This window comes from Triturus cristatus, chromosome 1_2 (genome assembly GCF_964204655.1).
Source record: "Triturus cristatus chromosome 1_2, aTriCri1.1, whole genome shotgun sequence".
In the NCBI taxonomy this organism is placed as follows: Eukaryota; Metazoa; Chordata; class Amphibia; order Caudata; family Salamandridae; genus Triturus; species Triturus cristatus.
In genome coordinates this window covers 438,956,587-438,971,126 of record NC_140580.1, presented here as the reverse complement: position 1 = coordinate 438,971,126, position 14,540 = coordinate 438,956,587, and the positions used below count along the sequence as shown (strand labels likewise).

The 14,540-nt window shown below is 44.0% G+C and overlaps 1 protein-coding gene across 7 annotated transcripts in view; it reads left to right on the top strand.

The window, feature by feature from the left end:
• PLCE1 (phospholipase C epsilon 1) overlaps positions 1 to 14,540 on the top strand; it is a 932,976-nt gene that overhangs the window by 602,367 nt on the left and 316,069 nt on the right. For all 7 annotated transcript variants that reach the window (XM_085605968.1, XM_085605952.1, XM_085605960.1 and 4 more), the window contains 3 exons: positions 3,469 to 3,707; positions 9,209 to 9,270; positions 9,361 to 9,526. In XM_085605968.1, the coding sequence (XP_085462094.1) occupies positions 3,469 to 3,707; positions 9,209 to 9,270; positions 9,361 to 9,526 (467 nt within the window). The remainder of the gene's footprint in view (positions 1 to 3,468; positions 3,708 to 9,208; positions 9,271 to 9,360; positions 9,527 to 14,540) is intronic.

The window sequence follows — 14,540 nt, the reverse complement described above, 5'->3', positions numbered from 1 at the left end:
GGGAGGCCACAATGCCTCAAACAAAGTGGGGTGTCAGCGGTTCCTAGTTTATGCAATAAAGTGCGTGTGTAGTATATTCTGTGCAGGATCTTCAGTTGCAATAGACAAAGTCTCGTGGGTATTGCTACCTCCCTTGGTGATGCTAGCGGCTCCTGCCAGTCCGCCTCATCCATGGGTCCTCGGTCCACCTCCCACCGTTCCTTAAGGGCTATCGTGGGATCTGGCTGGTTGTTTACTAATTTTCGATATAACAAGGATATGGCTTTTTTGTGCATGTGATCAGTGAGAAGTCTATCCTCTAATGGCGAGGCTTCCAGTAGTGTCGTGTCGCGTGGCAATGCAGTTTTCAATGCGTGTTTCACCTGTAGATATCTAAAACTTTCTGTGGGTGCTAGGCCAAATGTGCTTTGTATTTGGTCAAAGGGAATGACATCCCCCCTTTTCCAAAGATCCCCTATCTTCGTTATCCCAATTAGATCCCATTGACGGAAACCTTTTGTATTGCTCAGTTTGCCCAGCCTGTGTGTGCCCCATATAGGTGTTGCCTGCGTGAGCACCTCTTCCCAACCCAGCGCTCGCTGTGCTTCAAACCAGATCTTGACTGTGTGGGCCGTTGGGCCTGTAAGCGTGGGCCGACGTTTCTTATTGTACAATGTCCCCATGATACCTTCCTGGTCAAGTAAATGCCTGTCCATGCGGAATGCAGGATCACATCCTGCGGCACATGTAACCATTGATTTATGATCGTCAGCTGAGCCGCCCAGTAGTAGTGTTTAGTTTTGGGAAGGGCGATGCCTCCGTCGTACCACCCCCTCATTAGCTTTTACATAGCTATTCGACTAGTTTTGCCATCCCATAATAGTTTTGTCACTTCAGCATTAATGGCTGTAAAATATGTGGGTGCTATGGGGAATGGTGTATTTTGGAGGGCGTATAAAAATCGGGGGAGCGCCATCATTTTAAAAAGGGCTGCCCGTCCAAGTAAAGTTAACGGTAGTGAGCGACATTGTTTGATGTCACTTTGGAGTTTTGCAAGCGGTGTTGTGAGGTTTTCTGTTATAAAGCGTTGATGTATATGGGTGATATAAATACCAAGGTATTTGAATCCCTCAGTCGCGACCTGAATGTTGCAGTGTCTTGGGAGCTTCGGCACAGGACCACTCAGCACGTATAGAAGGGAGTTCGTCCAATTAATTGTGTAGCCCAAGGCACGTCCATAGGCCGCACAAATATCAAGTAGGCAGTTTATGGATCGCGCCAGGGAGGACAAATAGAGAAGGATGTCGTCTGCGTATAGTGAGATACGATCTTCCCACCCCATTGCCCACCACAGCCCCCGGATGACTAGGTCCTGTCGAATCCATGCCGCCAGGGGCTCCAGCACCATCGCGAAAAGCAACAGTGATAAGGGACAGCCCTGTCTCGTCCCTCTTCCCAACGGGAATTCTGCAGAGATTCGACCATTTACTACCACTTGGGCCAAAGGCTTCGTGTATAGGAGTTCTATCCAAGCACAACATTTCGGGCCAAATCCCATGTGCCGAAGCACCGCAAAAAGGAATGGCTATTCCACCAAGTTTAATGCCATGCAGGCATACAATGATAATATCACCGCATCTTCTGCAATCGTATCTTTACGTGCCATAACACCATTTAATCTGCGCAGGTTGAGTGCTGTATTTCGGTTAGACATGAAACCCGATTGATCCGGGTGTATTAAAACCGGGAGGTGACCTGGAGTTGTGTAGCTAGTGCTTTGGCCAATATTTTCGCCTCTGAGTTTATAAGGGAGATCAGTGTGTAGGAGCCACAGTCCTCCGGGGGCTTTACCGGTATCTGCACCTTTTTGATTTGTATATTGGGTCCACAACACACATAACTGAACCTAATTGTCTGCAATTCTAGATGCACACTGAAGGACCAAGATCATTCTTCCCTACAGAGGAAACTAGCAAACTAGGCTATTGTAACAAATTGTCTCAATCACATTTATTGTTTGAAGGAGGGAAAGTTCCTGTTCTTTAGTGGCATGAAACCAGATGTCTTGGTTCTAGGTGTCAAAGAGGACAGGATAGTATCATTCACTTGGTCTTTAGCCCTTGGAACTCCACTGCGCCTCTCACAAAGATGAAAGATCCTGTGCACAATTTTTATTTAGATGTTATATTTACATTTTTGATTCCTCTCAGCTACATCTAAAATACAGTGGATCAGCTCTGTAAGCTTTGGATGTCTAGACTGCTTCATTGCATTCTATGTAGACATTCCAAACAACTCATGGGTACTAAACTAAGTGCACAAGGTGTGTCTTCACATGGACTAGAAAGACTCTGCTAAGCCCATTTTAACCCCACTTCTTTAGCCCTGGACGAGTAAAATTTGAATACATCTACGTAAGCACAGTTCCTTCTAGAGCATTATCCCAATTACACCCTCATCAATAATATTAAGACAAACAACACTCTATAAATCTAAATAGCGAAGTTCAAGAAGCTACAACAGGGAGAAAGATTGCCACCCCATCCCCTAGCCACACTTTAATATTCGGTCTCAAAACTTGAAGGCCTTCTGCCCCTTTCCACAAAAATGAGCTTCACTGCGCCCAAAATCTTAATTTTAAATAAACTATATTCTCCAGCCATAACAAATTAAAACTTGACTTTGCACAGGCCCTGCTGTCCTCACAAACACATTCATAAAGGCTGTCTAGAGGGAATTGCAACTGAGCAGGCTTCCATATGTAAAATACTTCACGTGGTAGGTAACTCCGTTGGGTAAAATATTGTATAAACTCCTTAAATGTCAGAGTGAACACAAGCCTAACTGACTGGTTGTTGGGGCAGCGTTAGTACTTCAGTGCTTCAATGCAGTTGAGGATGAGGAAAGTCGATCTTTGCTCTTAGGCCTGGCTCTAGCCGCGCAGTTTCACAAAGAACGTCCAGCGACCTGAGGCCTACATCTTTCACTTGAGCCATTGAGGAAGTAGAGAGACTCACATTATTGTCCCAGTTAGTCTATTCATTATCTAAATTACAGTATATACCTACCTGATCTTACATAAGCCAAACAGCAGCTTCCATAGGCACTCTGCAAGCATGTTGTGGTGCACATGTTCCCCATACATAATCCATATTTTACTGTCAGTGCGTTTTAACATTATGGTGCCAGTGGGGAAACAGAAGCAATGTCACTCACTTGTCTTAAATTAAAAACATGACATACAAAAGCTCTTTAAACCACAGACTCTTAATCTCAGCCATCAGAATGACTGGTTCTCCGCTCCTTCTTTACCAATGTGTGTCAAAGGTTATGTAATTTTTTTTGCTGGAGATTTTAAAAGTCATATGGGTTTATTTAATCTTTTGAAACAGTTTCTAATTTCAGCCTTTACCGGCGATTGAAGAATTGACTTTGTTCTGTATCCATTGTCACGTGTGATAGAATAATAGGACAAACTCTGTTTTTTAGATCTACTGACCAGGAATATATCAGATTTGGGTTTGTTTATTCGGAGTCAACAGCAGCTGACAGACAACCAAAGACAGATATCCGATGCCATTGCTGCAGCTAGTATTGTAACCAATGGCACTGGAGTGGAAAGCACATCACTTGGCATATTTGGAATAGGAATCCAGCAACTCAATGATTTTCTAATGAATTGCCAAGGAGAACACTACACCTATGATGAAGTTCTAAGTATTATCCAGGTATGTATACATTTCTTCAGAATACTGCCCAGGCCTACCCCATTCTGATTTTTTTTTTTTTTAAATAGTTCATACATGTTAGTGCGAAGCACAGTGCAGATTTGTCATTAAACTATGCCTTTATCAATTCGAATTCCAGCCAGTCATCTAGGAACAAAATAAGGATTGTAGACCTGTGTCAACATAAGCACATGCCAGACTCACTAAAATACAATGTGTGTTCATTTGCATGGGTTTCATGGGTCCTATGACTTCCCTGATTTGAAAAACCATTCCCTCCCTTTTATGATTATTGGGATGATCTGGGGCATGTAAAATAATTAGACGTCATTAAAGAAGACCAAGAAGAAATCCTTTTCTGTGCAACAGGTGACTGAGAAAAAGCTGGCTTGTGATCTGTTTCGGAGTGTGATCCTGCTATGCTACTTGGGTCTGAATCGTAATACGTCAATATCACCTTGCACAAACTGGTCTGAGATCAAGGGGTAAGGGAGGCGCCATCTGCTGTGTTGAAAATAAGCTAGTTAAGTTCTTGAGTGGTTTCTTGGACAAAGCCAGTGCTAAATGCATGTCTCCTTAAGTGAAATACCCTAGAAGGTGTCTATATGAGATGTAGATATGGGCTCAAATTCCACATGATTGTCTTCCACTGGAATGTTTATGCGCTTCATGTCAGTTACCACTGAACCATCTTGGGCTCCTGGTGCTCACACTTGTGGCTCTAATTAAACGAAACACACAACCACTGCATGTCATTGAGTACAAAGGTTGCCTGCATAGGCTTGCCTGGTATTCTTGTAAGTGGTGATGGACTTAACTGAGGCACAGACAATGGGTTCTGTTGCCGTGGTTATAGTGTCTAAAACAAGTGACGTAGCAATTTTAGGCCATGATTTAGCAAATGTTCCATTGAACATTTGAGTCCAGATTTGCTCTGGTATCAATACTGCAGTTCTCAATACTGTGGGAGAGATGACAGATGCGTAGGGCCTTTAGTTTTCTTTTTCTCGTTCACCCACTTCTGTCTCTCATTCTTCACCACCTCATCAAGTTTTAGACATGGGCCTAGTGGACTACTACAAGGAGACCTTTGCTGAAGACGCAGATTGTGTCTTTTGGGCCTAATGAGATCGTATTAAAATGTGATTTATTTGTATCTAATTGTTTCAGTGCATCTCTGTCCGCTAAACAGATGCCAAGAATCCAGTTGCTCAAAAGCAGATGGGACATTATCCTGCTCTATCAAAGGCAGCTACTAAAGCATTTGATGGACAAGTCTAGTAGTAATGTAAATTTGCTACCTTTGTCCCTCGGCAAAAACATTTACAAAGCGTTTCTGTATAGATTCTGACAATGTAGAGTATGGTGTATTCGCCATTGCAGTCCTACAAATGCCTATATTGTTAAAATCAGAGATCTCAACATCCACCGTCAATAGTTCTGAAGTTCTGTTGTGTTCTTAGCATTCAAGAGATCTGACAAACCTACTCCTGGGGCATCAGTAAAAATGTCGACCAAACTAATAAATACAGAAGAACTTTGCACAGCATGCAGTGTGCCATCACTGTAGCATCACAGCACTTTTTGAAAGTCTGAGGGTTGCTTTTTCAAAATGGCTTCAATGTACCCTTCACATCCTTCAATAGTGTGAGCAAAATCTTATCTCTGGGTGGGTGTTTCACAAGTGATAACTTGTAAATTTTGAAGGGTGAGGCAAGAGGGCAGTACCACAATTTTGTTTGGATGTTCTTGGCCGATATATCTGGACATGTACTTGGTATTGAAATTTAGCATTTCTTATATTTCAGTAGCATTCCTACTCTTAGGAGGGTGGCATATGCCTTTCCTGCTATATTTCTGCAGTGAAAGATGTTTTTGCCCAACATAAAATACCATAGTTTATTCTTTGTTGACAATTCTTTGTGGTTTCTTCATCGCTGCTGCAAGGGTCCAATCATACTAGATCTGAGAAAAAAGCCAGCCATGTTTTCCACAGAAACCCATTCTGTTCAGCGACTCAAATTAGTAAAATGATCTAGTTTAAGGCCTTGCTATAGCACACAAAGCGTTTTATCAATCTTGGACCCTCTGTTATTGAGGAAATATTTCAACATATACCTGCCAGTTTGTCTTCTCCACTCAGGCCCAATTCTCTCCATTTCATTTTCTCCAACTCTGAAATATATTTTCTGCGAGTGTCCGTGTTGGACTTGGCCCTTTTTGCAGGGTCATCCCTGAACCTTTTGCCTTCCTCCTGTATTTTCTCTGACCTGTTGTTGGCTGTTTTATGACTCTGGGCACTTTACCACTGCTGATCAGTGCTAAAGTGCATATGCTCTCCATTGTAAATTGATGTATGGTTTAGTGATTCCATGATTGGCTGGTTTGGGTTACCTGTCAGACCCTAGTACCGTGCACCAGGAGTGCCCAGGGCTGGTAATCCAAATGCTGCTGGTGGGCTTGCAGCACTGGTTGTGCAACCACAGAAGCAGCCTGTAAAAGTGTATCCAAGGCTTGCCATTGCAGAGCCTGTGTGCAGTCTGGTACTACCATGCTGACTTGGCAAGTGTACCCACTTGCCAGTCCCTAAACCTTCCCTTTTCTTCATATCAGACACCCCTATGGTAGGCCCAAGGGCAGGGTGCATTGTAATTATAAGGTAGGACAATCCCTGATGTGTGTGGCATGTCATAATAGTGAATTACAGCCATTTTCGTTTTTCACTATTGCAAGGATACCTGTTGCCCAATTGGCCAGAATGGGCAGTTTGATTATTACATCTTCTAATCCTAACTGACTCGGGGAACATGGTAGAAATTCGAGTTTAGTATGCCTGGACTCAGAATGATAAAATACATCTTTTAGTAAAGTTCGTTTTAACATTCTGCGTTTGAAGTTACCACTTTTAGAAAGTAGGTATTTTCTTGTCCAACCATCCAGGCCTGCCTCTGCTAGGTTGTGTATTCCTTGTCTGGAGTTTGAGTGACAGGGGCTGGGGAATTCCAGGGGTTTGGGGAATTCCCGGAGACAGAGTGAGTCAGCACAGGGCTGAATAGAGAGATCTCCATGTAGATGGGTGGGAGAAGTTGCACCTGGGACCTGAATAGGGCTGTGCTTTCCCTCCACAATGCTGGCTCCACCCCCTGTGGTGCGTCTGATGTCTCTGCCCTGCACTGGGAAAGGAAAGAAGGAGTCATGTCAACAAAGTGCTCCAGGACAGACCAGAACTGGTTTGGACTAGACAAAGGCCTCTCTGCCTTCAGAGAACAAAGAGAAACTGTGTATAAAAAGGGGACCCAGACCCCAGAACTTTAGATCACTTTGGGAAACAAGAAGAAACCTTTGCTGAGTAGTGGAACCAGAGAGACTGAGGAGAGACTATCCCTGAACCTGGGGGATTGGCCTGCAGTGGTTGCCTGACTGCCAAAGAAAGGAGAAAGGACTTTGTGTGCATTTTCATTCAACTTGTGAAGGATCTCCAAGGGCTTGAGAGAAGAGCTTGCCTCCTGCTGAAGTCTCAGGGACAATAGACTTCAACCACCAGCTCCCCAAGAGTTCTTTGGAAGTGCCTGTAGCTGTATTTGGGCCTTCTGAGGGACTGCGTGTCGCAAGGAGCTGGAAGCATGACTCAAGAAGAAGAAGCGTGTCGCCGTCGCAGCCGCTGCCGTCGCATCACTGAACAAGGGTGTCGCCGCTGTCGCATTGCACCGCATCACAAGAAACGTCTCGCAACATCGAAGAAGCGTTTCGCCGTCTCAGCCGCTGCCATTGCATCACTGAACAAGGGTGTCGCCGCTGGAGCTGTCGCATTGCACCGCATCACAAGAAGCACCTCGCATCCACGGAGAAGCGTGCCGCCGCCAAAGCCGCTGTCGTCGCATCACTGGACAAGGGTGTCGCCGCTGCAGCTGACGCATCGAGCCGAGACATCTCGCAACATCGGAGAAGCGTGTCGCATCAACAAGAAGATGCCATCTTTGTTTCTTTGTACCAGATCTTCAACGTATCACCACCTTTGCGTGTAAGTACCTACCGCATCACCTTCCCTGCAACACTTTTGTTTCCCTGCGTGTCGCATCTTAAGGTACATTGACTCAAAGTGTTGCATTTAAGATCTTAAGAGAACTAAGCTAAATTCTACCATTTTAAAGTAACAGTATTGTGGATTTTTGTTGTTTATGGTCTTGTGTTAAATCTATATAAAGAATACTTATTTTTGATAGAAAACTTGTGTGGTGTCCATCTGTAGTGTTGTCACTTGATTACTGTATGTGTTCACAAATGCTTTACACACTGCCTCTGAGATAAGCCTGTCTGCTCGTGCCAAGCTACCAAGGGGGTGAGCAGGGGTTATTTTAGGAGTGTACCCCCTTACCCTGACTAGACACAAGGGTCCCTATTTGTCAAAAGTACCTACCTCTGCCAACTAGAGACCCCCAAATCTAACAGTCAGGATTTAAGAAAACCTTTAAAATTCAGGAAAGACATAAACAAGTGGTGATTTGCTAGTTAACTCCACAATTTGGGTCACATTTGTACTAGATTTTCAAAGGCAAAGAAACACCTAATGTATTAGAAGTATACATAGATCTCTTGAGTGGAATAATACAGATACATACCTTTGAAGTCTTGATGTTAAACCCTGTAATTTGTACACCTTGCCCAGAAACACTTTAGTGTTTCCAGACTCATATTTTCCAAAACAAATCATAATACAAATATGGTTACATATGCATTCAATGGCTTTCAGTCAACCCTCTATATCTAATGATCTCTTCAGTCATTCATTGGTCTATTCAAGTGTCATTCACATTTTGTTTTCCACCCAACACAGCATACAGCATGGGTATTGGTTCATCACTCTTCAATACTGGTTCTCATTGTGAATGAGGGCACACAAAGTAGTCTTGCGTCAGGGCTAGTGGGCCAATCTCAGCTTTCATATCTGCTTACATTTCATGTTTTTTTCATTTTTTTGCGAACATAGCTCACCACCTTTAGTGAGCAGCATTATTTTTTACATTTTAAGGTCAACTCCATGAGTTTGTAGAAAACAATAAATAACTTTTTTAAAGCAAGAATGCAGTCTTTCTATGGCCAGTCCTGTTGGCTTTGCTAGAGCTTCTTAAATCTGGAAAGTTACAGCACCAATGAGAGCTAGTTATAAAGTTGTGCACTGTTATGTAATAAGAAACTTTATGAATTAGTCTGAACAGAACCCACCATCTAGCTTGCCGTCAAACGTTCTCATCAGAAGCAACTTATTATTTTGATAACATATGTCAATATTGTAATTCCATCTTTTTGATATTTCGTTCCTTTTTAACGTTCCACCTCAGTATATGAAATATAAATCTGAGTAATAAAATGAAAATTGTTCATTGTTGCTGCGTTTCATTCTGTTGGTCCAGGTCAATGTATTGTGATATTTTAATTATTATGTATTTTCAAGTTTCTATTTATTTCATTCAGTCTGGGCATCTTCCTACTTTCTTCCACAGAAGTTTGAGCCAAGTGTTGTTATGCGTCAGCAGGGACTAATGTCCTTTGAAGGATTTGCCAGGTAAATCTTTTTGTTTGTGTTTACGTTTTGACATTTAGTTTCCTCACTCTTAATGATGTACATCACTAAATAAATCTTCTGTTTGTTTAGGTATTTAATGGATAAGGACAATTTTGCCTCTAAAAATGATGAATCACAACTGAAGGACGAAGATATGCAAATGCCACTTTCCTACTATTTCATTGAATCGTCACACAATACTTATCTCACAGGACACCAGCTTAAAGGAGAATCCTCTGTGGAGCTGTACAGCCAGGTATCACTTCATTCGATTTTACTATTGTCTTTGTATTGGTTTTTAAAGACACCCTGAGAGACATTTCATACCACACAATCTTCCCCTCCACACTCACACCTTCAAATGCACTGTAAATGCGATCAATGCACATAACACCACTTCAACAGTGAAGCTCAGTGGAATTTTGTGGATGACAATGATGGAACTTTGCTTCAGTGAAGTACAGGGGAATTTGCTGGTTGACAGTCATGGAACTTTGCTTCACCGTAGTCATATTTTTTTTTACAGTTACCACAGGTTCATTACCATCAGCCTCTAAGGAATAGAACGTGTTTCACTGGACTTAAAAACGTGTGCCATATTTTTTCATCTGAAAATTAAAATGCATCTTTTTTTCGAGTCAAAATACAAGTTGTGTGTTACCCTTCCGCTTCGGCCATCCCTATTCTGGATTGCTTCACACCAAAGTCAATGGGTAATCTCACTCCTACGAGGTCTGTGATTTTAGCTATCCTTCTCATCCAGAAAGGTTTGTTTCTTCGACAAGACCACCATCTGTAGAATAAAGTACTCCATCCCTCTTGCGCCTTCAACAATGATTGTAGACCCTGAGGCAGATAAGTGCAAGTCTTATGGGGGAACATACCACCTATGTAACACCTTTTGCTATGGCTCCTTTTTTTTCACTTAGCAGCCCTCATCCAAATCAATTTAAATTAAAAAAGGTTATCGAGTTTCTCTCTTTAGTTTCTTTATACAGTTAAAGGTCATAAGGGTTCCCCTTTACCAATCTATCCATAACTTTCTGAAACAGTTTCTATTTTCTTGTTGTTCCCTTTTGCTGTCGCCCGGGTCATAGCTGACAATAGGTAGCCTTTGACATTGCCAATTGGGATTTACATTATGCAAAAGATTTTATCACTCTCCCTACAAACACTGAACTTGCAGGTACCTCTTTCCCTGTTAGGAAATGCTGTGATGGCCCTTGCCAGAGGGAATTCAGCATTTCAATCAAGAACACAAATCTGTAGTGTTTGTGTATACCCCTTCCTGGTGTCAGCTGAACTACTTCACAGTTACATTCAAGCAAAATATGCATTTGAGTTGCTTGAAAATATCACAACAATTTTGGAGTGATCTTTGCACTCCAGGTCCCATCCTGTCGCACACAAATTACCAGACTTTCACTTAGTGATTAAGCAACTTTTTTGTAGGCAGTGACATGGTAGGCACTTAAAATAGGTACAGAAATAGAGAGACCAATGTAACTTATTTGCTATTTTGCCTTACTATACAAGGAGAATGCCACATTTTGTCATTTTCTGAGATCTGCCTCAGACTCCTCTGGGTAGTTTGCTGAATATAGGAAGGGACAGATGGAAGTCACATAGATGCCCAGGATTTTATAATGAGCAACTCTTCTTTAGGGAAGATCCCTTGTTAATCTTCCTTGTCCACATAGTCTAGTAACATAGTCAATGTTTCCAACTCACTATAATTGATACTTTTTACAGGTATTTTCTGAATACTCGCAAGTTTACCATCATGACTTTTCAGACCATGCTGCCATTGACCGCGTTTACAAAATAGTTGTCAATAATAGCAGCATCTTGTGTGAATGTCACCCATATTCATTTTATTATATATTTTTGTTCCATCTAATGTGTTGATCTAAAGGCTTTGTGGGTAGGGCAGAAATAATGAACGAACAGGGTTTCCTCGTCTTGTTTTCCACTTTTTCACCAGGGAGTCTTCCATTCAGCCTGGTGCTTATTACAAGCTGCTTCCTGTACTTTCTGAATTCGCACCTTTAAAGAAATGTTTCTCACTTGTAAATGTCTTTACGACATCCTAGGCCACACCCTGCTGGGAAACAGTCGTAACAACACAGGTAAAGCCTCACATGTTTCAACAACGCGTCGGGAGAGGACATGGTGAGGTGAGTGAGGCTGGGGCCAGGGTTTGGGGGTGGAGGTAGTTTTTAGAGATTGGGGGTAGTTGTAGGGCTTGGGGGGGGGGGGGGTCGGAGAAGTTTTTAGGGCTCGGAAGGGTAGTTTTTTAGGGCAGGGTAGTTTTTAGGACTGGGGCAGGAAGGTTTTTAGGGTTCAGGGGAGGGGGTTGGTTTTTAGGAGGATGGGGTGCTGTTTTAGGGCTCAAGGCAGGGGACAGGGATACCTTTTAGGACTTAGGGGGGCAGGGTAGTTTTTTAGGGCTTAGGGGAGGGCGGGGTAGTTGTTAGTAGGGCATGGGGCTGGGACATTTTTAGGGCTCAGGGAGTGGGTTGGTATTCAGGAGGGAGGGGGTAGTTTTAGGTTTCAGGGCAGGGATCAGGGGGTAAGACTTACCTGATAAGTCTTAACCACGCATATGTCTTTTGTCATACATGCCTTAACAATGCATATTTCGTTGTAAAGGCATATGCGTGGTTAAGACTGTGTGGAACCGACATGCAAGGTAAACTCATGCATGGTTCCGTCACACAACCACCTCTGCTAGCCTCCTCATTATTATTTAGATTATAAAAAAAGTGTTTGATTTGGTCTATTATTTCCTCATCACCACTGAATTTTTCAGCAGATTCTTGTCATAACTCAATTTCTTCAACTCGCCCAGTCGCCACAGCACTCATGCTTCCCAGCCACTGTGTGGCCAAGGAGACGGTACCCACAGACGGTAACCAGAGATCCAGCCAGCCCACCACTCCCCCTGGCAGCCGCATCCTCCAAACCTCTTTAGTTTGCCCTCCAACCATCATGGGCACCCAGTGGGAGGCAGGATATACAATCATCTGCACCACTGGAGGTCGACTGCATTTAACCACTGGACCACTACCCCTCCATCCAAGAATCCCACTTGTGATAGGCTGATGGAAGAGCATATCTCCCTACTACATCAGGAGGTGGTGTCTGTCTTGGCCAAGAGAGCATTAGAGAGGGTGCTGACATCAGAAGTGGGTTGTGGTTGCTATTCCTGCTACTTTCTGGTGACAAAGAAGGACAGAGGCCTTTGTCCAATCCTAGACCTGCACCCTCTCAATTTCTTCCTGAAAAAGGAGAAATTCAAAATGCTCAGCCTCGCTCAAGTACTTTCTGACCTGGATCTTGGAGACTGAATGGTAATGCTGGACTTGCAGGATACATACTTCCACATTCCTGCCCTGCCTGCCCACTGATGTTACCTGAGGTTGACTGTAGGTCACAAGCACTTTCAGTTCAATGTGCTCTCCTTTGGCCTTACCAGTGCCCCTCGGGCGTTCAACAAGGAGATTGCGGTGGTTGCAGCTCCTCTGCAAAGATCAGGACTGGCAATCTTCCCTTTTTTTTTTAACCACTGGCTGTAGAAGGCGGGCTCACCCCAGGCAGTAGTCTCCCTCCTCTAGCCTACAGCAGACCTCCTGCACTCGCTGAGGTTCACTATAAACATGCCAAAGTCATACCTGGCTACTCCTCAGACGCTATCTTTCACCTGAGCTGTTCCGGACACAGTGCAGTTTCATGCTTATCTCCCCAAATGGCGAGTCGGATATTCAGGCTATGATACTGAGGTTTCAGCTTCTATTCTGGATTTCGGTGAGACTGACTCTGAGACAGCTGGGCTTCATGGCCACCTGCATCTTACTGGTGACACATGTCAACTGGCATATGCAGGCTCTGCAGTGGGACCTGAAGTGCTAGTGGGTGCTGCATCAGGGGAATCTCTCCAACATGGTCCAGATCTTGGAAGGTACTTCAAAAGATCTGCAGTGGTGGTTAACAAACCGCGATTGGGTCAGCAGCAGACCCCTCACCCTTTATCATCCAGATCTGACAGTAATGACTGATGTGTCACTCCTGGGGCGGCCTTCTGGGAGAGGTGGAGATCAGAGGTCTCTGTTGGAATCCTGGCACTAAATGAACATATTGGAGCGCCGAGTGATCCGGTTGGCATTGAAAGCCTTTCTACCCTCCGTCAAGGGAAGGCTAGTGCAGGGGTTCTCAGACAACAACACCACTGTCATGCGGTACTGCAACAAACAGGGCGGGTGGGGTCGTTGGCTCTTTGTAAAGAGGCCCTATGTGTCTGGACATGGCTGGAACGTCCGGGCCTTTCTATGGTGGTTCAACACCTGGCGGGTTCTTTGAAAGCCAAGGCAGATTAACACAGCTGAATATGCCTAGCAGATCACAAATGGCATCTCTGTCTTTAGGTGGTGCAAGGTCTCTTTCAGCAGTGGGTCAAACCTTGGTTAGCTCTCTTCACCACCGCCAAGAACGTGCAATGTCAGCAGTTTTGTGCCCTGGAGTTTCCACGGCTGCTCTCGCTCGGAGACGTTTTTTGGTCTCTAGTGAAATTATGACCGCCTGTACAACTTTCCACCCATACTACTCCTTCCCAAAGTTCTCAAGAACGACCGGGCCCAAGTCATCGTTGTGGCTCCGAGCTGGTCTCCGATTCTCCGGAATTTCGAGCTGTTTATCAGGGCCATCAGTCCTCCAATCAGGCTGCCTTTTCGGGAGGATCTCCCTCCCTGCAGCAGGGGAGGGTTCCCCACCCGAACTGGTAAATGCACTACCTTCATGCATCGAGATTGAGTGGCGACATTTGACAGTTTTCAACCTTTCGCCCAAAGTCTGTAATCTTACCTCGGCGTCCTTCCATCAAAATCGTATACGCCGCCTGTTGGAGCAAGTTTGTGGCATTGTGTACAGCCAAACAAGGTGACCCCTCATCTGCACTCCTTTAACAGATTTTTTGTTTATCCAATATTGGATCTTTTATAGATTCACATGCTTGAATCATCCCTGCCGTCGAGGTGGGAGTCTCACGGTAAAATTATAATAGTAGTAATTCATATCCTCATAGGCAATAATGCATTACACATTCACTGCAGTAGCCCATCCATATTCTTTTGAAAAAAGAACCAAGGTTGGAACACAGCCAATCAGACATCAGCACCCTCTAGAACATTCCACAGAGAGGCAAGACCCTCAGATTTTCTACCGCACGTCATTGTGACAGGGAGTCTCCCTGAGCTCCCCGCAGTTTTTTCTCT